This window comes from Doryrhamphus excisus, chromosome 5 (assembly GCF_030265055.1).
Source record: "Doryrhamphus excisus isolate RoL2022-K1 chromosome 5, RoL_Dexc_1.0, whole genome shotgun sequence".
In the NCBI taxonomy this organism is placed as follows: Eukaryota; Metazoa; Chordata; class Actinopteri; order Syngnathiformes; family Syngnathidae; genus Doryrhamphus; species Doryrhamphus excisus.
The window spans coordinates 8,731,813-8,758,923 of NC_080470.1; the positions used below are offsets into that span (position 1 = coordinate 8,731,813).

A 27,111-nucleotide genomic window follows, 5' to 3' on the forward strand; every position below is an offset into this window, starting at 1 on the left:
GAGTCACAATGACACTGCTACGGTGCCGCCGTGTGAAAAAGGACACAAGGGGGCTTTCCAGGGTCAAGCTGTATAGTATTCATAATAGCACCTAAAGGGGACTTGTTATGCCCATTTTCGGCCCTTTGTATTGAGTTGTGGACTCCTATAGAGCAGCTACACATAATAACCCGCGCAGAAAGCTTTCTAGATCTTCCAGAATCTGCACCTATTCCAGCAGTATTTCCTTGGATTTCCAAAAGGTCTGTTTTAATGTATTCTACCCACTCGCATATGAGTGTGAGTCATATATTATAATGCAAACACTCAGGGTTAAATCGCATTAAGTCACGGTGAGACATTATTTAGCAGTCAAATCTAACATTGGAACATGTCTGAAACCATCAACTCATGCTCTTTTTCCCTGTGCAATAATGAAATTATTTTTCCAACTATCAATTATTTAAAAGGTGTAACCTCTCAATGGGACACTTCCCGCTCCAGGGAGGCCCAGTGGGGATCAAAAAGGAGGAGCAGCTGTCTGTCTTCACTCGGCCTTCTTCTGAACTAAACTCAGCCTCCATGGGAACGTCATTCAGATAAGCTCATAGTCATTGCACGCCTAAGCGTACACTCATAAACTGACACCATCATGTTAATTGAGCACTCCCATAACAGAGGTGAGTGGTGCACACTCATGTTGACCTTTACAGGGTTTACAGCAGACATTGCATGTGTGCCCTGTCATAATTGCATTTCTGCGAGGACCTATGTGCACCTTTATGGTATGTTACATGATCACATTTATTGTTATAATATACAAAAAAAAATTGTTTTCATCCACTTCAATGAAGCTTAATATAACATTCCTGTATTTAAATCAAGCCTATATGTGTCAAGGCCTGGGTAGTAATTTCAAAGCCATGACATGTGTGTCTATGTCAGGCTAGTGTTTGCTTACACGTCCCTCTATCGTTCTGCAACCAAATGGCGGCTAATTGGCAGTGGTGTCATGTACAAAGTGTCTACAACCATGTAAGCAGCCGATGTAAACAATACATGGATGATAGATTTTAAAGGCTGGAGTCAACCAAATATTTATTGTGCCTTAGATGCATGAGGTTAGTTTTACTTGATACACATTTATGGACATTTATGGACTTACGGACTTATACCATGTATTGGTAAACAGTCGGGTTGATGGCTGCTTGACTATTTCCGTGCAATTAAGTTAATTTGCTGACCAAAGCACAGCATCATTCCTAGACTGTATTAGCAACTGCTGTATTATAATGAGTAACGACTTATTGCAATGGTACTGTACTGTATATGACGCAGCAATCAGATATCATTGCATATAATTCTTCTTAATGTCTGTTAATCATGTGCAGTGGAGCTCATTAGTTGTAATAGGACACTCTATCCTGGACGGCCATTAACCTGCTTGCTTCTCTTGCCACAACAGCACACATTTGATACACAGCCAATTGCAAATACTGCTAGGACTGTCAGTCAGACCAATTTTTTTTTCCAATTACATGTTGATTAGAATGCATCCAAACTCTATTTTTAATAACGTCTGAATGGGTAAACCCAGAGAAAACAACAATGGATGACAATAGCAGCACAATGGGATGTGGGTTCAAACCAGCAGTAGGCCATCCAGTTATTCACAAGGCTGCTGAATTGAGCAGAACAATAAAAGAGAAGAGGCCACACCTGGCTTGGACACCTGGTGATCTGCACCAGCGACACAAACAAACACAGAGCCAGTGCATATTAGCATGCGGTCACAGATGGAATAATAAAGTGTCTCCCTTTGCAGTATAGAGAATAGCACTCTCTGATCATCAGCAGTCAGTTCAGGACATAGGTTGATTAGGAAGGGTGACTATGTGATTGAGGCAAATACATTCGGAAATTCAGAGTTTGAGATACAGTTTTTTGAATATACATCAGTGAAAAGTCTTAGGTCAGGGCTATTCAACTAAATTGTACTGGGATCACATGATCAAACATCAAGTCATGTCTGAAATTAAAAGAGAAGCACTGTGTTAACGCTAGTCAGATTTTTTTACATAACAGGAACAGCCTGCTGTTTTCAAGAACAACAAGAATCATTTTAAAGATCTTTTATCTGCTACAATATGTGACATTCGTGAACGACTCAAGTCTTTGAAACGACTGTTTTAAGTGAACGGTTTTCAGTGAATGTCTCATTCTCAGACACAAATTACCCATGCTGCCTTCATGTGTCACCACCATGTGTGCTGAGTCAGAGTTGTCCATGCTGATTTCAGATGAATGAGTCATGAGTTTGACTGTGTTTGCGTTATTCCATAGCTCGTTCTATATTCACTTGAATGCAGCTATAAATGCACAGCTAACATACGGGAGGAGATATTAATGTGTGACCTACACCTTACTGGAATGGAGACGTTTTTTGTCGCTGTGTCAGGGAGTAGGACATAAAGTAGAGGGCACAGCCCGAGTCCGACTGGACTGGCGCCACATTTACTGTTGTATGAAGGAGGAAGAAATACTAGCGAGAGGAGAAAAACCCTCAAAAGAGTCTATATTTTTTAATATACATTAAAAATTACATATACATTTGTGTGTGTTGTTAGAGTGGTGTGAAAAAGTGTTTGCCTCCTTCCTGATTTCATGTGCTCATGTGTTTCAAATGTTTCGGATCATGAAACAAATGTAAATATTAGTCAATGACAACACAACTGAACGCTAAATGCAGTTTTTAAAGCCCTGTGTGGAAAATGGGATTAACTGAGTGAGTCATTTCAATTCATCAGTACAAAAAAGGTTATAAAGCCATTTCTAAAGCTTTGGGACTCCAGCAAATGAGTGAGCGCTAGTGAGAGCTATTATCCACAAATGGTGAAAACGTGGAACAGTGATGAACTAAAAATGGCCTGCATAGCAGAGTTCCAAGACAAAAAAAACACTGCTGAACAAGGCTCATTTAAATTTTGCCAAAAAAACATCTTGATGATCCATAAGAGCTTTGGGAAAATTTGGTTTTGGAAGGTGTGTGCCCCATTACATCTGGCGTGATTCAGAAAAAGAACATCATACCAACATTAAAATATGGTGGTGGTAGTGTGATGGTCTGGAGATGTTTAGCTGCTTCAGGACTCAGACTGGAACCATGAATTTTGCGAAAAAATCCTGAAGGAAAATGTCTGATTGTCTGTTTGTGACCTCAACCTGAAACCAACTTAAGTTCTGCGGCAGGACAATGACCCAAAACACACCAGCAAGTCCACCTCTTAATGGCTGAAGAAAAACAAAAAGAGGACTTTGAAGTGGCCTATAGTCAAAGTCCTGAATCCTATTGAGATGCTGTGGCATGATCTTAAAAAGGCGTTTAATGCTAGAAAACCCTACAATGTGGCTGAATTACAACAATTCTGAAAAGATGAGTGGGCCAAACTTCCTCCACAGTGCTGTGACAGACTCATTGCAAGTTATTGCAGACGCTTGATTGCAGTTGTTGCTGCTAAGGGTGGCCCAACCAGTTATTAGGCTTTTCCTTCCCTTATAATAAAACATTAAAACCTGCATTTTGTGCTCACATGTGTTGTCACATGGACTACTATTAAATTTTTTTTATGATCTGAAACATTTACGGGTGAAAAACATGCAAAAAAATTATAACGTGCGTACTGAAATGACTTTATGTGTGTTTAAGAGTAAACATACGGCGACATTGACAAACAAAGGTGCCATTACGGAGGATACTCCTGCTGCTATTTTACTCTTTAAAACAGCTATGACTCTCCTACCAACAACAGAGACTTGATGAACCCGACGTTGACATTTGACACATTTTCCCCAAGTTTGGTGCTCATAAACAGGCTCTAGGGACGTAAAATCATCATTGATAAGGCACTTTTGCATAACAGGGGACCTTGAATGTACTAACTGCACAGTATGCTTCATGGGGCTGATGCCTTAGGTTTATATCCACACACTGGTTCTCCACTATACTGCAAACTACAACAACAATAAACACATCGCTACATGAATACCTCTCTGACAGTTTAAATGCAGGTTTCTGCTCCACGTGGATCCTGTTACTGAATGGACATATGCTGTCCATGGTTCTGAATTGCTACTCTGTCAATTTGTGTGAAGTTCTATAATGGGCAATTGTGTGCAGCAAAATCATTAAATGGAAAAAAGGATATGGCCACTCAGTGATTTTCTTGGCGTACTTGCGCACCACGTTGTCCTCCCCCAAGATGAAAAGAGACCTGTTGACGGTGAAGCAGTTCTCCCGGACCGGGATGGGGTTGTACAAGGCCATGGTGCGGGCACGCTGCGCTTTGGTCTGCTTGAAGGCTGCAGGGGACACGCCACCTGTAGACACGGCCGCTCCATCGCGGCTCCTGTTGCGCTCCGAGCTGCCATCTCCTGCGCCAAACAAGCCCGGAACATCGTCTCCGAAGCGGGCCATTCTGTTGAAGCAAAATTATTATTTAAAAAAAAAAAAGGACCGACGAGGGAGTGAGACGAATGGAGACGCTCGTCTAAAAAAAGGGCGCGGTGGTGCTGCGCTCGATGGCTCTATTTCAGTCCGTCATTAGTTTCACTTATTTAGAAAAAAAACACTTCAAAACGTCATCTTCTGTAGTGTTTAGTCCACAAAAGCAGCGGGTTAACCACCTCCTTCCCTTTTATTTAGTGAGCTTTGCGCAAAAAAACTACTCCCATGAAAAAAGGCGCGTTCAAAATCCACATATATCAGGAAAAAAGCCGCAACAGGTTTAAATGAATCCCATTATCTTGAGCGAAAGGAGGAGGAATAAACTTCCCCAAACAAGAGACCCCCCCAAATGCAGCGTGTGGTGGGAGGGAAGAAAGGAGAACCCTCCTTTTCTCCACGTACCGAAATCATTCATGCACGGCGTGTCTTCATGCAAATGCATCACGCCTATCCCATGTCACTACCAGTAAACAGTCAAAGAAAAAATGGATTTGACATAAATCAAGTTATTGGATGTTCCGTGAAGACGTGAGGAGGATGTTTAAATTATATAATCTGCATTTAAACGGATGAAGTTTTAATATGGGCTACATTGAATGCCGCACAAACTTGGTTATTTACACAATGTGAGCCAGGGTGTGTCTAGTTAAGGTCCACACCCAATACTCTATTAGAAGGAAGGATATGATGGACAATATCGTTATTTTGATACTCATTCATTCATTTTCTGCCGCTTTTCCTCACGAGGGTCGCCGGGGGTGCTGGAGCCTATATCCCAGCTGTCTTCGGGCGAGAGGCGGGGTATACCCTGGACTGGTCGCCAGCCAATCACAGGGCACATATAGACAAACAACCATTCACACTCACATTCATACCTATGGACAATTTGGAGTTGCCAATTAACCTAGCATGTTTTTGGAATGTGGGAGGAAACCGGAGTACCCGGAGAAAACCCATGCATGCACAGGGAGAACATGCAAACTCCACACAGAGATGGCCGAGGGTGGAATTGAACCCTGGTCTCCTTGCTGTGAGGTCTGTGCGCTAACCACTCGACCGCCGTGCCGCCCGTTATTTTGATACTGTGTATCAAAATACTTGTAAAGATGAATTGTGCTTTATACAATATTGTGAGTTGTGGCAATAAAGGCGGATACAAGATAAAACAGGAACCTGGTGGGTTTTTAGTTACGTTGGTGTGAAGAAGACACTGATCAATGAAGTGTGTGTGTGTGTGTGTGTGGCCTCTTCCTCATTCATGAACAAAAATGAAAAATATACAGACGCACGCCACATTCCACTCCCTTATGTCTGCTACTTTGATGTGCTGCCCTCTACTGTTTCCTTTTATTCTTCCAGACTCTTCCATTCCAGTACTGGGAAGAAATGGGAAGAGTTCTTATTAGACTCAGCGACTGCAGTTTGTACCTCCTGTTGTAATTCCTATTCATGCTTGTCAACATCTTACAACATCTCCAACTTCTGTTTTCTGGCTTATGCTATTGCTCTACCTTTTTTTAAATTTGGTTTCACTCCCCTGTGTGTTAATACCACATTTTTATGGGTGTTCGCTATTCCCAGTTGGTCTCGAAAAGTAACCCCCGTGAATAGAGGGGGATCTACTGTCCATGGTCTTCTTGTCTGCCAGAGAGCGTGACGCTCACAGCTTTTTTGGCTGAAAGGTGAAGAGAGAATTATGGTAATTAGGCCGGAATGATTAGAGTGTAAGGATGATGGCTATTTCCTGGGAAAAAAGGCAATGTGCCAGGACTTGCAGCCTCTTAGCGACTCAAATGTACGCCAACAGATCACAGATGACCAAATCAAAGTCTTCTGTGTACAAAACGTTTGTGTAACACTTTACAAAAAAGGCACACACAATTACAGTAGTAAACTCATTAGTTCCTCAGTAACTGCTGTACTTTTGTGTACTTCTTCGTAAAGTGAGACTAAAAGTTGGAAGTCCCATCAAGACAATGGCAATGGAAGAGGAAGTAAAAACATACCAAAATGAACCGGTAACAACACAACCTGTCAAAAATAAGTACTTTTACCACTTCTGCTTTTATTATGAGTCTGCATGTCACAGTAACATCCGCTGGCTATCCAACTTCCTTCAACTTTCCTCTTGTCCATACAAAGCGTCCTACTTTCAGGGAAAAAATGCCATAAAAAAAGAAAAACATACACACACATATATACCTTATATGGCATGTTTTCACAATAATTTTCACGGCACTTCAACATCTATGAGTTGCAAGGTTTTTGAGAAGAGGTTTCACATGGCCTTTTACATGTTTAATTATGCTAAAATATTTAGAGTAATTAACACATACACATCAGGGCAAGCCACATCTCGATCTTATGACAGAGACAAGTGAAGCATCCCCACAAATTTACAGAGTCTGACACTCTTTTTTGATTATGATGTGCTGGCATAAACCTCAGAATGCAGACACACAATCAAAGGTAAAAAGTATTTAATATAAACCTTGCAGAAGGCACATAACAAAATGCAGGCAGGCAACAGATGTGTGGCAAGCGAAAATGAAAAAACAAACACAAGCAATGCTCCGGCAAAACTCAAATAGGTGTAGGTACGAGTCTGAAAGCTGGAACATTGTGCACATGCACGTAGTCACACAGGCTGAAATACAAGGCGCGACAGTACTCCCCCTTAAGTAACAGATCCTGGGAGCTGAAATACAAGGCGCGACAGTACTCCCCCTTAAGTAACAGATCCCGGACATTCCCAAGTACAAAGTCACACAGGGTGGTTGGGGTGAGGACAGGTGATGATTTTGCCGGCGGGACCTCTGTGGGGAACTACTGGGACAGGATGCTTCGCGGAACTGGCGAGAGCCCTCTGGGGGACGGCAGAACCAGTCACACGCAGACTCCCGATGTATGTAAGCTACAATAACAATGGCGTGACTGAACTCCCTGGGCATGTAGTAGGGATGCAGGCTTACAGCCAGGAGTCCGATGTTCTTACTACAGATGGACATTTTAATGTCCAGTTTTCTTGTGTCCCTCTCCGCTCTGACTGTGCTGAAGTCCACTAGCGTCACATTCACATCTGGGATGCTCGCTGTTAGCAAAATAAGCCGCACTCCCTGAAGTTCTCAAGATTCTTTGTCAGCGCAGCCAGCTCGTCAACCTTGTTCGGTAGTGAATTCATGATTCCCATGATCATTATAGGTTATCACATTGTTTGTCTGGTATCAGGCCAGGTATCATGCCCCCTTCGGTCTCGGGCTGATACTGGCATAGTATTATTATCACATACTATTTAATCATAAGCCATTCAGAAAAAAGCTTGAGGTTGCCCTTGGTTTTCCGACTTGTATTTGCATTTTTAGTTTTTTCGATCAAGTGTCCTCCTCATTAATGGTGATAAAACGTTCCATTTCTAATATTCTGTTTGCTATTTTCCCTATTTGTCTTTCGCCGGGAGTGTCAACCGCTGACCTGTTGACAGAGCTTGTGCGCTGTCCTCTGATTGGTTGTTTCACGGGCACGATACCAGAGCAGCGCGCTCTGAGTGGACAGCTACGGGGGCTGATACTGGACATGGTTAAACTCTATATTTTATCAGTATCACTGCCCTGGGCTTTGACACAGTATCATTTCGCCGTTTTCCCGTATCATTCATGGGCGGTTTCTAGGGTACAGGGCCAATTAATACTGTAGTATGTGATAATAGAAGGTACCAAAGGCTTGAATCATTATTTCCTTGCTAGCCACTATGCTTTGATCTGAGCTCCGGCTCTGCAGCCACGATATGGTGTCTTTACCTTAATTGGTAAACAAGGAACCACATCTTGAGACATTGAGAAAAGGAGTAAATGTGGTGTTTGGCTAAATGTAACAAGCCTCAGACAACTCCAAACCATGACACTACAACATCATCTGGAGCAGTTGTAATTGCAGGTAAGTGCTTGTGATAGTGTTTAGACCTGCAAAAAAGGCTTTGCCGGCCCTGAAGGCACACCACAGTATATGCTGTACAGTATAGTTGACCTTGAATTCAACAATCCAACTCATAAGAGTAATGTGTAAAGTTAGCGACTATAGCCAACAAGTTGCCCACGCTTCATGCCTGACAGCAGGTTGACAGTATCAGCTCTGGTAATAGCACCTAGTGCCACATGGCGGGGAGATGTGAACAAAGATTTTACTCCAAATATAGAACACGGGAACGCAGATGCCTGGAAGGCTCATGTCTGAAAGCTGGTCGTTATCGTTGTTTCGGCCTAGCAGACTTCTAATAAGATCTACATCTGTCCCATGAGAGAGAACGTCAGGAGACGACTAACATGGGAACAAAAAGAGAAAGTTTCAATAAAACAGTAACAAGAAAAATATACACTACCAATATTTAGGAAATACATTAAATGTGTTTTCATACATACTGTGTAGCCATCATGTATAATTATCATTGGTTTCCCTATGGATGTTTGGAATTTTTTCAATAATAATAGAGCATTTCAAAATCTAAAAAAAAAAAAAGTTCTAACCATTTTTATGTTTATACCATGTGATGACAAATGACTACAAATGTACACAAATTATGTTTCATTAGATCACAGAGTTAACCGAGAGGGATCGTCTGTGCTATGACATCAAACAAGGAATACATACGTGTGTGTGTGTGTGTGTAGCGTCATAATGTCAACATCATAATGTCAACACATTTTCATCTGTGTGGTAGACACACTTGACACCTATGAATGAGGCTGACGTGTTCAGGTATAAAAGCAGACCAGAAACACAAGCCGCCACAGCCAAATGAACGTATCCTTAACATGTCTTAAAACAGCTTAGAATGTGTCTTTGTCACCATTTCCCGTTTCAGAATTACTGTACATTTAAAAGACAATTGTTCAGCTAATGACAGGAAGGTAGTTGTTTTGTTTTGTCCTGAGCTCCTCAGTTTTCTACCCATTGTTGTCAAAGTAATTTCCATAGTGACATGAGAGAGAAATGAGAGAACATCCACAAATGCAAAATAATTCATATATATATACACATACACTTCAGCTGATAGGTAAGTCCAGTCCGTTCAGTCTTTCAGTGGAGCAGGATAGTGGCAACAATCTGCCACTGAAAGTGAGTGTGACTGTGCAAAGAATATGGATGCTTACATATCCAACAGTATTCCAGCCATTAAATGCCCCCCAACAATTCATCAGCACACTCCAAACTTCATCAACTTTTGAGTCTACTGTTAACACTCCAATTAACACTTCTATTCACTCTCTAAATAGAGTAATTTTAAAACATTCATGTATTTTTTTTAGTTTGCAGTACTTTAAATTTTATGATTGATCCATCAGCTTTATCTACAGTACCTCTAATGGGGTCTTGATTGATTTACAGGTCTTCAGCCGTGGCTAATATTTAGCTTCCGGTGCGGTAGTAACCAATGGCGACTGCAACATCCATATCATTGTTGGAGCTGTGGAACTAATGGATGTGGAACATCAGTCACTTTTATTAGACATTTTGCTCATATCATTTGCATACTGCATATTTCTTCACTGAGACGCTCCTCAATTTGCACCATTGTTTCTTTCGTTTTCGGCACGTTTATGGAAAAAGTAAAAATGGAAATGATGTACAAAGAGAGCAGATCTGAACGAACACTGAAGCATAATTCAGGATTTACACTTTCCATACTGTTTTTTTACAAACTGAACAATTTCTTTCTTACAGTTAAATTGCTCCTTACAGATAAAACATTGGTTCTGTTCAATGTACGGTACATGCACACGGTTACAAAGTGAATCCCTACAGTGGAAATCCACTTGAACTTTACATAGAGTATAGCAGTGAGTCACAACAGCTTGTCTGCTCTTTGTTTTTGCTAAAAAAAAACATATTGGTTCCATTGTGCTCCAGCTCTTCCTGTCACCGCTACTCTCTAAAGAATACAGGATGATTGAATTTTTCCTCCTCTTGCCTCAAACTCAGTAAATGTGCACCTGCATCTCAGATGCTGCACGAGAGAAAACAATCTTTCCTCATTTATATTTGCTATTGTCATTCGGAACCCTTGGCTTGATGGTAGAAAAACACAGTCCTATCCTATACTTACATGCTTACAGTACAGTATTTGTCATTTTAAACTATATGGATTATTGGAATTCCAAGGTCTGAAAAGTTGTACAATATGGTGAATTACCTGTTGGAATAAAACTGTATATATCATGTACTCACATTTAATAAGCTTGCTTCATATTATCCAAGTTAATATCATGTAATTACATTCTTCATATTATTCTTCATATTATCCAAGTTACTGTTACATGCACATATTATTCTTCATATTATCCAAGTTACTATTACATGCACATAGAACACACGCTTGCATAGAGCATCACATTCCTTTAGACACTGCTTTCTCTTGACATTCCTTTAGACACTGTTTTCTCTTGATGTCCTTGAACTATCTGTCTCTGCTTTGCTTTCTCAAAATATGCTTGCTTGATGTTGAAACCAGTCTCAACCGTGTGAACTGTTCCCCCTCCCTTAGACGATTGAGACCTATGTAATAGGGCACACCTAAACTTTAATAAAAGAAGGAGAGCAGGGACTGTTTTTCAGAGTAGGTTGGATGAATGTTACTGAACAGTCTCTGATCACTCTCCTTGCAAGCCTATATCTCACGTCTTTGTGTCTTCTTTCACAGTTGGTGATAATGTTTTGGGTTTAACCCTAACGTCACAATATCTCTGAAATATGCAAATTTTTCCTGTATTTTATTGAAAGAAAGATAGCAGGGCAGGATTGTTGTGTGTATTAACAATACCAAATTAACTTAAAATGTAAATGAAGTTACACAATCACACACACACAATTTTTACCCAACACAGGTTTCTTTGATAGCAGAATATTTGAATCAGATTTTAATTATGTTATAAGGAGCAATGAAGAGTTGCGTTCAAAGACACCATTTCATTTATGTCATTTAAGTTGAATTCACGTGTTGAGTGAATTTTCTGGGATTTCTTAGCAGACTTAAAAAGGACATTCATTCATTCATTTTCTACCGCTTTTCCTCACAGGGTCACAGGGCATGCTGGAGCCTATCCCAGCTGTCTTCGGGCGAGAGGCGGGGTACACCCTGGACTGGTCGCCAGCCAATCACAGGGCACATATAGACAAACAACCATTCACACTCACATTAAAAAGGACCTATTATGCTTTTTCCCACTTTTCTGACCTATAAATGTAGTTAGAATGTTGTATTGTCGTGTTACACCATGCCAAAGTTTCCGATTTTCAGGGGGAGTTGTAAAACTGGAGTTTTGTGATGTCACACATAGCAGGCCTCCTTATATGGGCATGCGCTGAAGGCAAGATAGTGTAGTCTCTCTGCCCTCCCGCAAGCTCCAATTCTGTGTTTACATTGTTAACAATGGCTCCCAGGAAGTCTTTCTTCTGGTGTACAGGAAATTTGTTTACGATTCCTAACTACTCGTGAGGTACAAGTACGTAGTTGGACTTCCTGATTCCCTACCAGCAAAAGAAAAAGATTTTAATCTGTCAACGGCATTTCACACTGGACTGTTTCATGAACAAACTGTTACTGAAGCTTGACGCCTCTCCAGCGTTACTTGGTTGTCTCAAAGAGTAGCAGTAACAGTAAGTAGTGGGGGCATGCTGGAGCCTATCCCAGCTGACTTTGGGCGAGAGGCAGGGTACACCCTGGACTGGTTGCCAGCCAATCACAGGGCACATATAGACAAACAACCATTCACACTCACATTCATACCTATGGACAATTTGGAGTCACCAATTAACCTAGCATGTTTTTGGAATGTGGGAGGAAACCGGAGTTCCCGGAGAAAACCCACGCATGCACGGGGAGAACATGCAAACTCCACACAGAGATGGCCGAGAGTGGAATTGAACCCTGGTCTTCTAGCTGTGAGGTCTGCGCGCTAACCACACGACCGCCGTGCCGCCCATACAAATACATATTATACAAAAAACAGAAATCAAGCTGGTGGAACTGGTAAATAATTTAAAGAGCTAAGTTGGCAAAAAAATTGACAGTGACATGGCAAAGCGTGGCTAAACAGAGCAAAGACCGGTCTATTGATGTGTCCAGATGAAGGCGCTGAGACTGGGGAGGGGTGACTGGACTATATTTAGCTTCATTGAGATGGTAATGGTTGGAACATGAGAGCACCGTGTGCGTGTGTGTGTTTGTAGCTTTGCATATACGCCTTCCACAATTACATTGATTTTTTTCCTTTCTTTTTTTTTTCTTCCTCATCGTCTTCTGTCTTTCTCGAGCTCTCAGATTCCTACTGTTGTTGTCCTCTTGCGTGTTTCCTAGCAACACAACTGACATGCCCTCTACTCCCCGTACCTTGAATGTGCTGCCGTAACCCTGCATTCTATGAAACAGCCTATATCTTCACTAAATGGTATCGGCCCATAGGAAGCAGACCCTTGTCGACAAGCAGGTCATTAACCCGCTTTTTCTTCAGAGAGGAAGGAACACAACAGTTGGTTGTTGAACATCACAGAGTTAACCATATTACTCTTGCTTTATACACAAGAGAAGTCACAGAGGCTCTAGCATACAAAGGAGGTGTTATGGCTCCCTCTAGTGACAACAGGTGGAACTGCATTAGGATACATGGTTTCTTTTGATTAATTTAAATGATGTCAGGATTACGATGCACAAACTTACATTATATTCAATCACTCACTCAATATTCAATAACGTACATATGACTGTTGATCAATAGATATAGTGCATTGGTCATTTAAGCCGAAGAAGCGTGAAGAAAGTCATTTTCCGGAAAAGGCACAATGACAATAATGGAAAATCAGCTTTAGATGCCTTTCTATTATGTATTATATTGATGACTATGATTAGGTGATTGAGGTCATCTTTATGCTTTCCTGCTGTTTGCTTTATTGCAGTTCCTCCCTAATAAAAAAAAAAGTAAAATACTTCAGAGTGAAAAATTAAAAATAACACTAAAAACTTGAATAAACAATGTAATCATAATATTTAGGCTCCAGCAATGATAATAATATTTTTATATACTTCAATATTTATCATAGAAAAAATGACATTTTGGCTTAGGTTGTACAGTAATCTTAAACAGCTATAAATACAAACATACTTTAAATATGTTTTTCAAGTGATCCCTTCATGTCTCTATCAAACATTTCAAATATGTACTACATCAACAGTTCCTAATAGCTCCAGCAGGGGTCACAGGTAAGTCAACAAAGTCCAATTCTGCTGCTGTGTTGAATAATTCATGTGCAGGGAGTTTGCTGAGCAAGCACCTTCTTGTCGTTTGTCAAAACTGTTCCCCTTCTAAAGAGGAACATAAGTCAGGCTGCTGCAATGTTTGGGCTCCTTCTGGTTTGCTCGTGGGAGGCGTGGGGGGTGAAAATGATGAATGGCACTGAACACACACTTGGACATAAACACATATTTATATACAGTCCTCACACACACAACACATGTCATTGGCTTGCTGTTTATTTGACTGAAGGTATAATAAGTAATACGTCTCATATGTGGACGTTGATGCTGACCACACACTACGCAAATGCAATCTGGTGTATGCCTATGAAAGCATCAAAGAATCCAGTTGCATGACAAAGCTCCCATAAGCTGACAGCATTATACTTTTATATTAGAAGGTATGCCTCTTTGGCACACTATGCAAAAATCACGAAACAATTAGAGTGTAAGTATTATTATGATGCTGTTTGCATAAATACGTATATTCATACGCTATTGGAAATGAAGGCATTGACTAACTAAATTGATCAGAAACCTATAAGATATATAGAAATACCACACTGCAATGATCAGTCAGTCCACTAAATTTGTAATTGAGTTAATAATTAAACACCTAATTAACACTGATCTATGCAAGTAAATGCCCATTTGGACCTGAAGCCCATCTGAATGTGCAACACACATGAGAGAGCGTGCAGGAAGCAGCAGCCATTTTTCACCAAAGCGTTCCCTGATGTCAAGAAAGCAGGGCATGGGCCCAAGATGCATGGCACTAACACACTGAGGGCTATATTTCTAAAAAAGAATGGGGGAACAAGAAAAAGGACGACTCCATGGTGAGAACAAATCTAGGCCAGCTATACAGTACAGTATGATAGAGCTCTGATTTAAACAAAAGGTGTACTTGGTGGCATGCTATTATGTGCCTGGTATATTATTAGGAGCCTGGTTCGCTTTGCCAGACAGTTTCCGGTGAGCGTTGTGAAGCTTCTGGGATGACACTCAGCACCTCCAAATCTGGTGCTATGGTTCTCAGTCAGAAAAGGGCGGTTGCATCCTCCTGGTTGGGAATTAGGTCTTGCACCAGGTGGAGGTTGCAACACTAGGTCAACAGGCGGAGTAATGTGGTTGCCGTACCTGACCATTGTGGTGAAGAGAGAGCTGGGCAGGAAGGCAAAGCTCTCAATTTACCCATCAATCTACATTCTCACCCTCCCATATGGCCATGAGCCTTTGGTTGTGACCAAAAGAACAAGGTTGTGGATGTCTGAAATGAGTTTCCTCCATGGTGGCTGGACTCACCCTAAGAGATGGACCATCACATCGAGAGGGCCAGTTGAGGTGGCTCAGTCATCTAGACCGAATGCCTCTTGAACACCTCCTTGGTGAGGTGTTCCGGGCATGCCCGGCCGATCGGAGGCTCCGGGACAGACCCAGGACACGCTGGCTGGAGGGACTTGGTGTCCTCGAAGAGGTGGACAGGGAAGTTTGGGCTTCCTTACTGATATCCTCGTGAACCGGAATGGAACAAATCCTACAATTTAGGTTTAATCACCTTTTCAATATCACTGAATTAATATTTTTAAATCATATTCCATCAATCATATTTTCAGCTGCTCGACAAATGTTTGATGCCTTTGCTTCATTGATCACAAACACACAATGTTCACAGCCACTCACTGAAACTGCAGGCTGAGCTCAACAGTGACTGATTATCCATCAGCACCATAAAAGAAAGCTATACAGTCTCTTTGTCTTGCTAGGTGTCATATATTATATACTATATTGTCATATATTAAAAGTAAGATGTAATCTCATAAACCCAATCGCATATGTTGTCTTGTCTTGTGACACCCCTATTTCATTATTTGTCAAACTTATACTTAAGTGTGACTTGACAGCATCCCCAACAGTCCTTATCTTAAAAAAATACAGTTTTAGTTGTTATTAATATTCTTGCAAGATTGTGACTTGTGGGCTGCACAGCGGTCGAGTGGTTAGCGCGCAGACCTCACAGCTAGGAGACAAGGGTTCAATTCTACCCTCGGCCAGCTCTGTGTGGAGTTTGCATGTTCTCCCCGTGCATACGTGGGTTTTCCCCGGGTACTCCGGTTTCCTCCCAAAAACATGCTAGGTTAATTGGCGACTTGTCCATAGGTATGAATATGAGTGTGAATGGTTGTTTGTCTATATGTGCCCTGTGATTGGCTGGTGACCAGTCCAGGGTGTACCCCACCTCTCGCCCAAAGACAGCTGGGATAGGCTCCAGCATACCCCTGCAACCCTCGTGAGGAAAAGTGGTAGAAAATGAATGAATGATTGTGACTATATATGTACATATTAGTCTATTCATTCATTCACTACCGCTTTTCCTCACGAGGGTTCCGGGGGTGCTGGAGCCTATCCCAGCTGTCTTCAGGGCGAGAGGCGGGGTACACCCTGGACTGGTCGCCAGCCAATCACAGGGCACATATTAGTCTATCATATTAGTCTATTAGTCTATCATATTCATTCATTCATTTTCTACCGCTTTTTCCTCACGAGGGTATATTGTAAAAATAAAGCAAGAAGAAAAACACTTTGGACTACTTTAAAAAATTTTTTTTAAATGTATTATTACTTTAGTTATAATGTTAAAAGTTCATGCAAAAGTATTGATGAGTTCATTGATAAGGAGGTGTTGCAATCTACTACAGCACCAATGTTCGTCAATATCGCTAAAGGTTGCCATAGCCTCTTTTTATCATGCAACACACTATTATATAAAGTTTTTAGTCACAAACATGAGAGGACAACACATTTCATTTTGTACCCTGCGGCAACGTTTAGTCAAACGGTTGACACATTTCTGTCAGTGATGGGGCCAGTTTGTGACAGCATTTTAAGTAACAAAAGACAATGGATTCAATTTATGTGAACATCTGCAGATGAATAATTGGGGGCATAACACTATAAGTAATTCTCAATGAAGCTAGCTTCTCTAGCCAGCATATTATTTAAATGTTATGTCATTTTGTGGCAAGGAAAATAGCTTTTCAGCATGTCATCATTAATAATTCACCCATGTCAAACAGTTCTGACATTTAGAACACACTGTGTGTGTCTGCAACACTAACGAGACAGCAATATTGCAGGTGAAATTGGAATATTTGCAAAGCTTGTGCTAAAGGAGTTAAATTCGAATTTGTCATTGAATGTGTAAAGACGACGGTCATTGGAAAGATTGAGAAACTGTTGCCATGGCAGCTAGACAACAGCATACATTGCAGTGCAATTAACGCATCTGATGTCATCCCAAACACTTCCCAGGTTTCAAACGTAAATAAGGAAGAAATTTGACATGTGATGGACTTCTTTATAAAGCGTTACGTTGTCCCTGCTTGGATATCTGTCTGGCTTGTGGATCAACAGGTTGAGCATGGGAGTGCGACTACAGATGCTAAAGACCTTTGGACAGACAAGTAGACAAGCAAGACAGACTGAATCCACAGTTTCTGAAAAAAAGACTTTTCCTTGCCACACATTGTTCAGCTTGTATTGCAACCTATTAGCATAATTTGGTTGAAATAGCACAACAGTGGAACAATACAATACATTGAGGGATGCTGGTTCAGATTTGTAATCAACATTTCCCATACAAAAAAAGTAATCTGTAGTAATGGTGTGTGTTTACTTCACTAGAATCTGTCAGCAGTGCCCTCCATTAACGGCCATCTGCTGGAGGCATGCAGCTACTGTTGCATGATACTGAGGGCACCCTGGGCCACACTGCCGAATGTAACAAGGCCGAAATTACCATCCTGGCCAAAAAGTTTGGCTATCCTCCAGACATATTCAGTTGGCCACTGAGTCATTCAGGCTTAATCCCAGATACGTGGGTCCCTTTGAGGTGGTATGCAAGATGCGGCCCGTCTCAAATTGCCTGTCTCAGCCCTCCAGTTGTGCCTCCTCCTCCTACTCAGCTAGAGTTGATGGTCACCCGGCCTACTTTGTCAAAGAAGAGGAAGGGCAGGCATATCCAGTACCTTTAGGGACCTTGTTCCTGTTCTTGTGTGTCAGAGTATTATATAGTACTTTGATAATAAGTATAGTATTATCATAGCAGTTTATGTTAAATACTTTGGAAGCATCTTCAAGTGATGGGCGGGCCAGATGCGGCCACCCTTGCTCTACTATTTAGAGACTAAATAGTCCAACGTGAACGTGAATGGTTGTCTACCTGTGATGGACTGATAACCAGTCCAGGGTGTACTCCACTTCTCGCCCCAAATCAGCTGGTCAAAGTCAGCAGGTTTCAGCTCACTCTGAACGGAATAAGCGTCTTTTACAAAAAAATATAGAAAGTGACTACATGTTAAAATCCTTTAAAATTCTCCTGAGAGCAGACTTTAACAAATCTATATTAATCGAATCTACATTAAAAAAAATGAAACCAATTTGTACGTTGTTTTGTTCTATATCTTGGTGGACAGATAATGAGTCTCGTGGCTCAGCATGCAGAGAAAGAAAATGGGCAATTTTCCAAACAGTTATCTATGAGCAATGAAGTCAGGCGGAAGAGGATGACCGCAGGCACAGCCAGAGTGTTCCAATCACATTGTGATCAGAAGACACGAGCATCACACAGGCAGCACTGTCCGAGTCGGTAAACAAGCCTGCCGAGAATAGCTGCCAAAGGACACACAGCCATGAAAAGACTGAAAACACAAATACACAGCAATGATGAGGTGCTGGTGTCTTCATCTTTCCACACTACATCAGCGATGAACTATTACATGAATTGTTGATGTGACATGTGCAGGTATGAATACATACAGGACGGCTTATAACACAATAAGAAAACGATGGGTGAAGGGCATCCTCGCAGAATCATCACTCGGAGGACTAATGATCGATGAGTTTGTTTATGAAACACAAAACTGCTGGGTTGCTCTTTGTGATTGTCAATTATGATGACTTCTTTGGGAAATTGAAATTGCTGCATCCAAGTCTGACACTCTTTTTGACTTTATTCCTACCCAGGCATGGTATGAGATGATGGTATGATAACGTTTGGCAAAAATATCCTGGTTTGACTATATAATTGTCATGATCTGTGCTGTCACTGGCGGCATGGCGGTCTAGTGGTTAGCGCGCAGACCTCACAGCGAGGAGACCAGGGTTCAATTCCACCCTCGGCCATCTCTGTGTGGAGTTTTCATGTTCTCCCCGTGCATGCGTGGGTTTTCTCCAGGTACTCCGGTTTCCTCCCACATTCCAAAAACATGCTTGGTTAATTAGCCACTCCAAATTGTCCATAGGTATGAAAGTGAGTGTGAATGGTTGTTTGTCTATATGTGCCCTGTGATTGGCTGGCGACCAGTCCAGGGTGTACCCCGCCTCTCGCCTGAAGACAGCTGAAGCACGACCCTCGTGAGGTAAAAGCGGTAGAAAATGAATGAATGTGTTGTCACTCTGCTGCCTCACCTTTTCAGTGCACCCCGACTACTTAAGCTGCGTGCTCAGACCAGATCGTCCCTTATGCATCCCTTTGAGACACGTTCCCCGTACCCGGCTATGTGTATGAACTCTCGCTACCCTGCTTTCTGGCGCAGGAAGTAGGTTTCACGATGTGGGCATGACCCCCTCGTAACAGCTCTTTTAGTTTCCTTCTTTGCTTCTGTTCCGGTTTCCATGTCCTTATTTTATAACTACTTCCTTTCTTGTTCCCCTTCCGTTTTCTCTATCCTGGCTCGTTTCACGCACCTGTCTATAATTTCACGCTCCCTATTTAGTTCAGGTGTGTGCTCTTTCCTTTGTGGCTTCATTGTGTTTGGTTTGCCTTTTGCCTGGTAGTTGCTGTCTGCACAGCTCAAGTGCCATTAAATTCCTTTTTACCTGCATTTTGGTCCTGTTCTCTGCATCCTGGGGTCGCATCGCATTTTCGGGTGCCAGACCGGCTCATGCCTAGTTAATAATGGCATTATACATTATTATACGGATTATATTATTAGACATTTCTAAAATGTGTTATTTCTAAATATCTTCAAACAGTCATTTTTAAACAATATAATAGAACGTGATGGAAGTGAAACTAAAGTCTAAGTCTAAATAACAAAATAACTGACCAGTCCAGGGTGTACCCCGCCTCTTGCCCAAAGACAGCTGGGAAGGTTCCAGCATTGTGAGGATAAGCGGTATAGAAAATGGATGGATAGATGTATTTATCTGTGAGATTAACGGATGAAAGAGCCTTTACTCTGTTTTGTTTGTCAAACGAAAGCATGAAACGAGGTATTCCCTGTTTCCAGCCTCCTAAATAGCAGCTACTGTGTTCATCATGGACTCATCCAGTCCCAGATGCGGAGTGATAAATGCCCCCCGTCAGGTCAGAGAAAACCCATACTCAAACTGGACATGAGACTCTGGACCCAAAAGAAAGTACAATGACTAATTTATAGCTCGACTAAAGAAACTATGTTGGCAGACAGCATTATTAATCACACAGGCATAGTGGAACCCGTCACATGGATTCTGTCCAGGCTTCTGCTCTGCTCATTTACAAGTCTGGCTTAATGACTCATAGATTTTGCATATGCTGCCAGGTTTTTCAAATCTAACGCCACAAATTACTGGCTTGCAGCATTTCAATGAAGTCGCTCTCCTACACAATAGCCTGTTCTTCACTGCGTCCGTTCTTAATTTACTTCTCTTTACCCCAACAATAGCAACAATGTCTAACAGTAGATAAATAAGTTGGATAAGTAAGACTGACAGGTAGATCATATTCACGTACAATACAAAGATCAGAGGTCAAATAACAGTTATTGTTCCGCAATGTTAATGGCTAATGTCCAGACCTGCTGTGGCTCAAATGCCAGTTTAATCACCATCATTAAACCAGGCCAACACTAAGTACAGTTATTTAAGCCAGAAACGAAAAGATGCCATTAACATTTGAAATGCTGCACATGCAGTCATAAAACAACACAACAACACGGTACGAGAAGTGAAAGTGTTCCATTTCAGCGTATCTGTAAAGATAGACAGAAAGAAATATCATTAAAGGAATTCCATTACTGGAATTCCATCCCATGTGAAGACCTTACAACACAAAAACACCTGATAAATATTTTGGAATACATACAACTCAAGGCAAGATTAATTAGAATGACATTACATTACATGATAAAGTAAAAAAGTAACACAGTCTTAAAAATATCTGCCGAAGCGCCCCCTGGTGTGTGTGTGACCCTGAGGATGCTTTTGTTTTTTGCCGACTAGAATAAAGTGTAATTGCACATCCACTGCCGTAGATGGCAGTGGCGCTCTCATTCTCATCAGAATGTGCACAGGCAGTATTAGTTCTATGCTCAACAGAGCAGGAGATAAGAAGTGCAGTGAACAAACCCTCAGGAGACAAGATAAAAAATATTTAACATGGATGAAAAGAAAGGCGGAGAAAGACCAAGACAATGAGACAAACAAAAATCCCCCAAAATCCCCCCAGGAAATGTGACGACGCATACAGTATGTAGGGCTTACGGTGATTATGTATATGTGTGTGAAGTGGAAGAGTGAGGTTACAAGAAGAAGAGATACAGAAGGTGGAGAATTTTAAGTACTTGGGGTCAACAATTCAGAACAATGGAGATTGTGAAAAGGAGGTGAAGAAGCGTGTGCAGGCAGGATGGAACGGGTGGAGGAAAGTGTCAGGCGTCATGTGTGATAGAAGAGTTTCAGCTAAAATGAAAGGAAAGGTATACAAAACTGTGGTGAGACCAGCCATGTTGTTTGGTCTAGAGACAGTGGCCCTGAGGAAAAGACAGGAAGCAGAACTGGAAGTAGCAAAGATGATGATGCTGAGGTTCTCATTGGGAGTGACCAGGATGGATAGGATCAGGAAGGAGTACATCAGAGGGACATTACATGTTGGAGGCCTTGGAGATAAAGTCAGAGAGGCCAGACTGAGATGGTTGGGACATGTCCAGAGGAGAGATAGTGAATATATTGGTAGAAGGATGCTGCGTTTAGAGCTGCCAGGTAGGAGACGTAGAGGAAGATCAAAGAGGAGGTTTATGGATGTAGTGAAGGAGGACATGAGGGTAGTTGGTGTGAGAGAAGATAGGGTTGGATGGAGGAGATTGATTTGCTGTGGCGACCCCTGAAGGGAAAAGCCCAAAGACAAAGAATAATAAACATCTACTTTTAAACAGGTTTAAAAATGCAAATATTCATATTTGATATGTACAGTTCAGGTTGTAGTGTTGATTTATTAAAATGAAAAAAAAATCATATATAATATATTTACAGAAGTATTTGGGAAGCTGATTTGTTTTTGTGTGACTGATTTTAACGAACCATTTCTTCTTCATTTTACCATAAACTATTTCCCAACTTTGGTATGGATAGTGTGTAAATAAAATGTGTTGACTGATGGCGTCAGATGACTTAATCATAACATATTTAACTTTCTGAAATCATCCCAATGGAAAAAGAACAGGTGCATATGTTTGCTCAGGTGCAACATGTCATTATCCAAGCAGCCATGTGGATGTGGCATAGCCTCTAACTAGACCTGAGAGGTGGATGTTCATGGTCGTAACACATTGTGACTCACTCTGGTCTTGTCCTTTCATGCTGCAGGGGTGTCCATCTGACATGAATGTATCATATTAATTAGACCAGGCAGGGTCAGAGAATAGTTATCTCCTCCATGACAGAGGATCTGTAATAATCATACCACAGCTCCTGTCATCCATTTGTGACAACAAATCAACAACCTGTTCCATTCTAGCCTTGCCCTTTTTTTGTTTGAATGACATACATAAATATGTTTAACTTGTTTATTTTAGTCACAAAGTCACATTGCTATATTAGATTGACAGTTAAACTGCAAAATGTTATTATGAATCACTATGGAAGATAAAAAGAAGTTTAAAAGTTCCCGGTGCACCATTATAAAGCTACCTTTCCAAACGAAGAAAAGCTATTATAATATATATTCTCCTGTCATGTAAAATTCACCTCTTAGCAATCTCTGAAATCCCCACTCTTCATTCATTATACATCTACACCTCCCATTTAACCTCCCCTATGCTTTCCCCACCCTGTCTCTATAAGCTATATAGACATCAGCTCAGCGTGGGCTGTGGCATCCTGAGCCTGTGGTGAGGAAAAAGGGGAGGAAATCAGCCCCACCAGAGGTAGAGCCACATCTTCAGCAGGGAAACCGAGGGGGGGCGCGTGCACCACCCCGATCATTCAGCTTGAAATTCTATAGCGCCACAGGGCAGGAAGCCAGTAAATACTTCCATGCATGTACGTGGTAGGAGCATGTGGATGTCCAGTATACTATACAACCAATTAAAGCATGTATCCAGACTATATACAGATTCTATTGATTAAAGATGGTCTGCGGAATGCCTTAAGATGCACATCACACAGGCTGGACAACTAACCAAGGTATAGTAGCTTAAATGACAAAAAGCAATCCATTCATTGCATCATTGTAAAAATGCACTAAATTAACACTAATCCAGACTTTACTGGAGTCACGGGAGCGACATATAAACGTGACAAACGTGCTTCTATTAGAACAACACCGGTCTATTGTGCAGAAGAAGGGGCCTGTGCATGATGTGTACCTAATGAATTGACCATATTATATATTACATTGCTGTTCTGACATCATCAAAAGTAAAAAAAAAAACTAATTCCTAAAGCTAAGCAGTAAGTGGCTACAGGAAATAATGGTTTTCATAAGTATAATACTCACTCCCACTCCTTGCGTCGTGCCTGCGGTGTGCTGTGGATCTTATGGGCCTGATGGGCCTTCACAATGTCCTTCTGCTCAATTAGGCCCCCACGGCGTCTCTTAATCACATTGGGGCTAATGGGCAAATCTCCATCCATTGCCAGCATGCTCCCTCCAACATCAAATGACGACATCACATCCAGGGTGAGGCCGCTTCTGTTTTGGTGTGGAAGCGGTGCCTGGCCCAGCACTTGTGGGGGGTAGAGGGTGTCATGGCTGCTTGAAAGACTCTGGGGTTCCAGGATAGAATGGGAAGCGAAACACAGGCTCGACCTTCCGGCCAGTCCCGCTCGATGCTTCTGCCAGCTTTCACTGTTCGCATGGGATGGGCGGAGGGTGTGGTGGCTGGGGGTGCCACTGCCACATTGGGGCTCCATTGGTAGACCCAAATTATCATCTGGACAATCTGCCAATGCTGGAGATCTACAGAGGCCTAAAGCATTATGGTCCCCTGTCATAACGCTGTAAAAACAAGAAGAGGAAATAACGTTTAGTCATTTTTGTAGTACTTTTATTTCGCATTGTAATGAGTGTGACTCAGCGACAACAGGGTTTATGTTCCTAGGAATGTCACTGAGAAAGTTCAATTCAAACTCGACAAGACTATCCTTTACAAATTGTACACATCTTGTACTATAGCAACCCCTTTTCACCAGGTGTGTCCACACTACGGCTGTCATCCATTTTTAAGTGTCCCATATCAAAATCGATCATCAATAAGCCCACACAAAACATGTACTTAATTATTTTGTAACAGTTAAACAGTCTAAATTCAGAGTACAGGTTTATGATAGCCTTTATGATGTGCAAGACTCTGGTGAATTTAAATTTTATATCATCACATTGTCATACGTCGCAAAAATATTGTGATATATGCCACGGTCCATATCGCCCAACGCTACTAGCTGGGGAATGCTTTAATCATCTTTATTGTGTGTGGGGGTGGTTTATTTGTTCCTAGAACACAATCAGACTGATGAAAAACTCCTTTTCTGTCTCCTGCACTGATGAGGCATTCAAGTGCACTGCATAATTGAGTGTTCTGTGTGCTTTTTTTTTTCTTTTAATTACAGCTGCAAACAAACCCACTATTGGACAAAGAAAGTTGCAAGTGCCAGAATTTGGATAACAAAGGTGAGAAACACTATTGAATTCAAGAAAGAACTTGATTAAAACCAACAGGATTACTCCGAGTTAACACAACTTAACAGGCATACTTGCAACTAACATAACTCTCTTAAGTTAGTTCAAGTCAGCAATTGAATTAATTTAGGACAGCAAAAGTTTCACCCTAATTTATATTATTTCCGATACATATATGGGAACATTTGTTTCAGAATGGATACGTACTTGGGCTGGGACCGACTGTAGGATATCATCATCATCATTCATTTTCTACCGCTTATCCTCACGAGGGTCGCGGGCTTGCTGTAGCCTATCCCAGCTGTTTTCGGGCGAGAGGCGAGGTACACCCTGGACTGGTCGCCAGCCAATCACAGGGCACATATAAACAAACAACCATTCACACTCACATTCATACCTATGGACAATTTGGAGTCGCCAATTAACCTAGCATGTTTTTGGAATGTTGGAGGAAACCGGAGTACCCGGAGAAAACGCGGGGACAACATGCAAACTCCACACAAAGATGACCGAGGGTAGAATCGGGTCTCCTAGCTGTGTGGCCTGCGCGGGAAAACACTCGACCACCATACAGCCTGACACTGATATTTGTGCTAGAAAAATAAGAACAATCCTATTTGTGTACCCAATGATATTAGTGTAAATCTCAGCAGTCACACAATGAAACAAGTATAAATGTTTGACAATGGAAACTCATCTGCTCAGCTGAATCTGCTGGGGGATTTAAAGTGCAGTTACTGGTTACCATGACAACCTTAACTTAGTCGCTACAGTGATTGAGACACCTTCCCAGGCTGCAATCATAGCCCCCTTCTGTTGAGAATGGCTTGCCCGTTTTTTTGTTTTGTTTTTAAATCAATAATATCATAAATCAATCCGTGAAAGTCACTTTTGTTTTGTTTTTTACTATTTCAGCGACAGAGTCTCCGTTGTAGTTTCTGACTGATGAAGTCCATTACTTCTTGTGCGTTCAATTTTCTTGCTGTCTAATGGCAAATAACGACAATGTTGCTGCTCTGGAACCCAGAGAGAGTAATGATGCCATAGGTAAAGTGGCTTTAATTGTAGTGGCTTGATGAAGCTTTCAACAGAGGTAGCAAAACATGCTGCCAAACACTGCGCATTTTCTCATGTGAATGAGTCCAAAAGGAAATGCAGTCAACATCACTGAACAGAAATGGAACCCGAATAGCAACATTGGACGGCTGGAGAAGCTTTGTTTCAGTCATTAATCTGTTGAACCCATTTAGTAAATTTAGGATTGAGCGACCCATATTTAGAGTTTGTTTCCCTCCCGTCACATAAATAATGAAATCATAACAAAGACAAGAAGGAAATCGACTGCATGACAAAAAATAGTAACGTCAGAAATAGCACAAGTACTAGGTTACTTTTTCAAGCGCCTCACATATCTATGTATTTATAATCCATTTCCATACCATTGTCGGATGCAGCAGAATAATGCTGGCACAACAACTTGTGCTATGATGAAGGACCGCAAGAATGTAGGCCTTAGATGACGTCATGTTGTTCTTCAAACAAACTAGGGGAGACTGACCCAATATTAGGACTCAAACGGAGATCTTTCCATTTATAACATTAACATATTCACTCATTCATTACACGTTACTGCTCATTCAGTTGTGTAAGTGTACTCAAAGTGTATACACTGCATATATGATGTACTGTACATTCAAAAGTGAAGCAGTTAAGGCAATCATGGCCAAAAACACCCATTTGATTTGAGTCACATCCAGTCAGTGCACTCTCTATCCCAGCCATCATTGTAACCATTTCACCAATGCATTAGCAGAACTGTACCCTCACGACCATGCACACGCACTTACTCCATTGTGATTAGTCTTTTAACCGTAACGACACCTCAAGTTGACAGTGGTTTGAAATAGTATCCTCTGATTAGCTTTTAAAAAGAAGAGGCTGCCTGCTGATTAGCCTTATTCACAGAGCTTTCAGCCTGCAGCAACACCACAAAAGTCCATTCAGAGTCAGTGTGTTGTCAAGTTTTCAATGTGACCACAACCAATTGTTTTTTTATGCTCTTTTTATGCCAGGTGTTTGCATGGTCTCTAATAAGGAGTGATGGAGATTCTCTGACAGGCGAAGGACCTTTGCACACCTGTTGTCCACTGCAGCCACCTCTACGGCCTCATTTGAACAAAATCAAAGCGACTACTTTTGTGATTTTGTGGAACTAAAATTGTACAAAATTCATATGCATTGAGTTCAAATCATTATGCTTGATGTCACATGAAACCTTGCAGAATCTCACAAGACTTCAGCTCAATTAGCATAAGACTTTTTTTTGGCTTTGTATATGGAATTTTGGGGTTTTGTTGTTTTTTTTGTTTTTTTTTTGAGATTGTGGGGTTGTGATTCCACCAC

General features: G+C 41.4%; 1 protein-coding gene across 1 annotated transcript in view; it reads right to left on the bottom strand.

The window, feature by feature from the left end:
• LOC131130166 (voltage-dependent R-type calcium channel subunit alpha-1E) overlaps positions 1-27,111 on the bottom strand; it is an 88,442-nt gene that overhangs the window by 57,126 nt on the left and 4,205 nt on the right. Inside the window, exons 2-3 of the mRNA XM_058074400.1 lie at positions 23,527-24,027; positions 4,185-4,454 (exon numbers count right to left, since the gene is read on the bottom strand). Of these exons, the coding sequence (XP_057930383.1) occupies positions 4,185-4,454; positions 23,527-24,023 (767 nt within the window). The 5' untranslated portion in view covers positions 24,024-24,027. The remainder of the gene's footprint in view (positions 1-4,184; positions 4,455-23,526; positions 24,028-27,111) is intronic.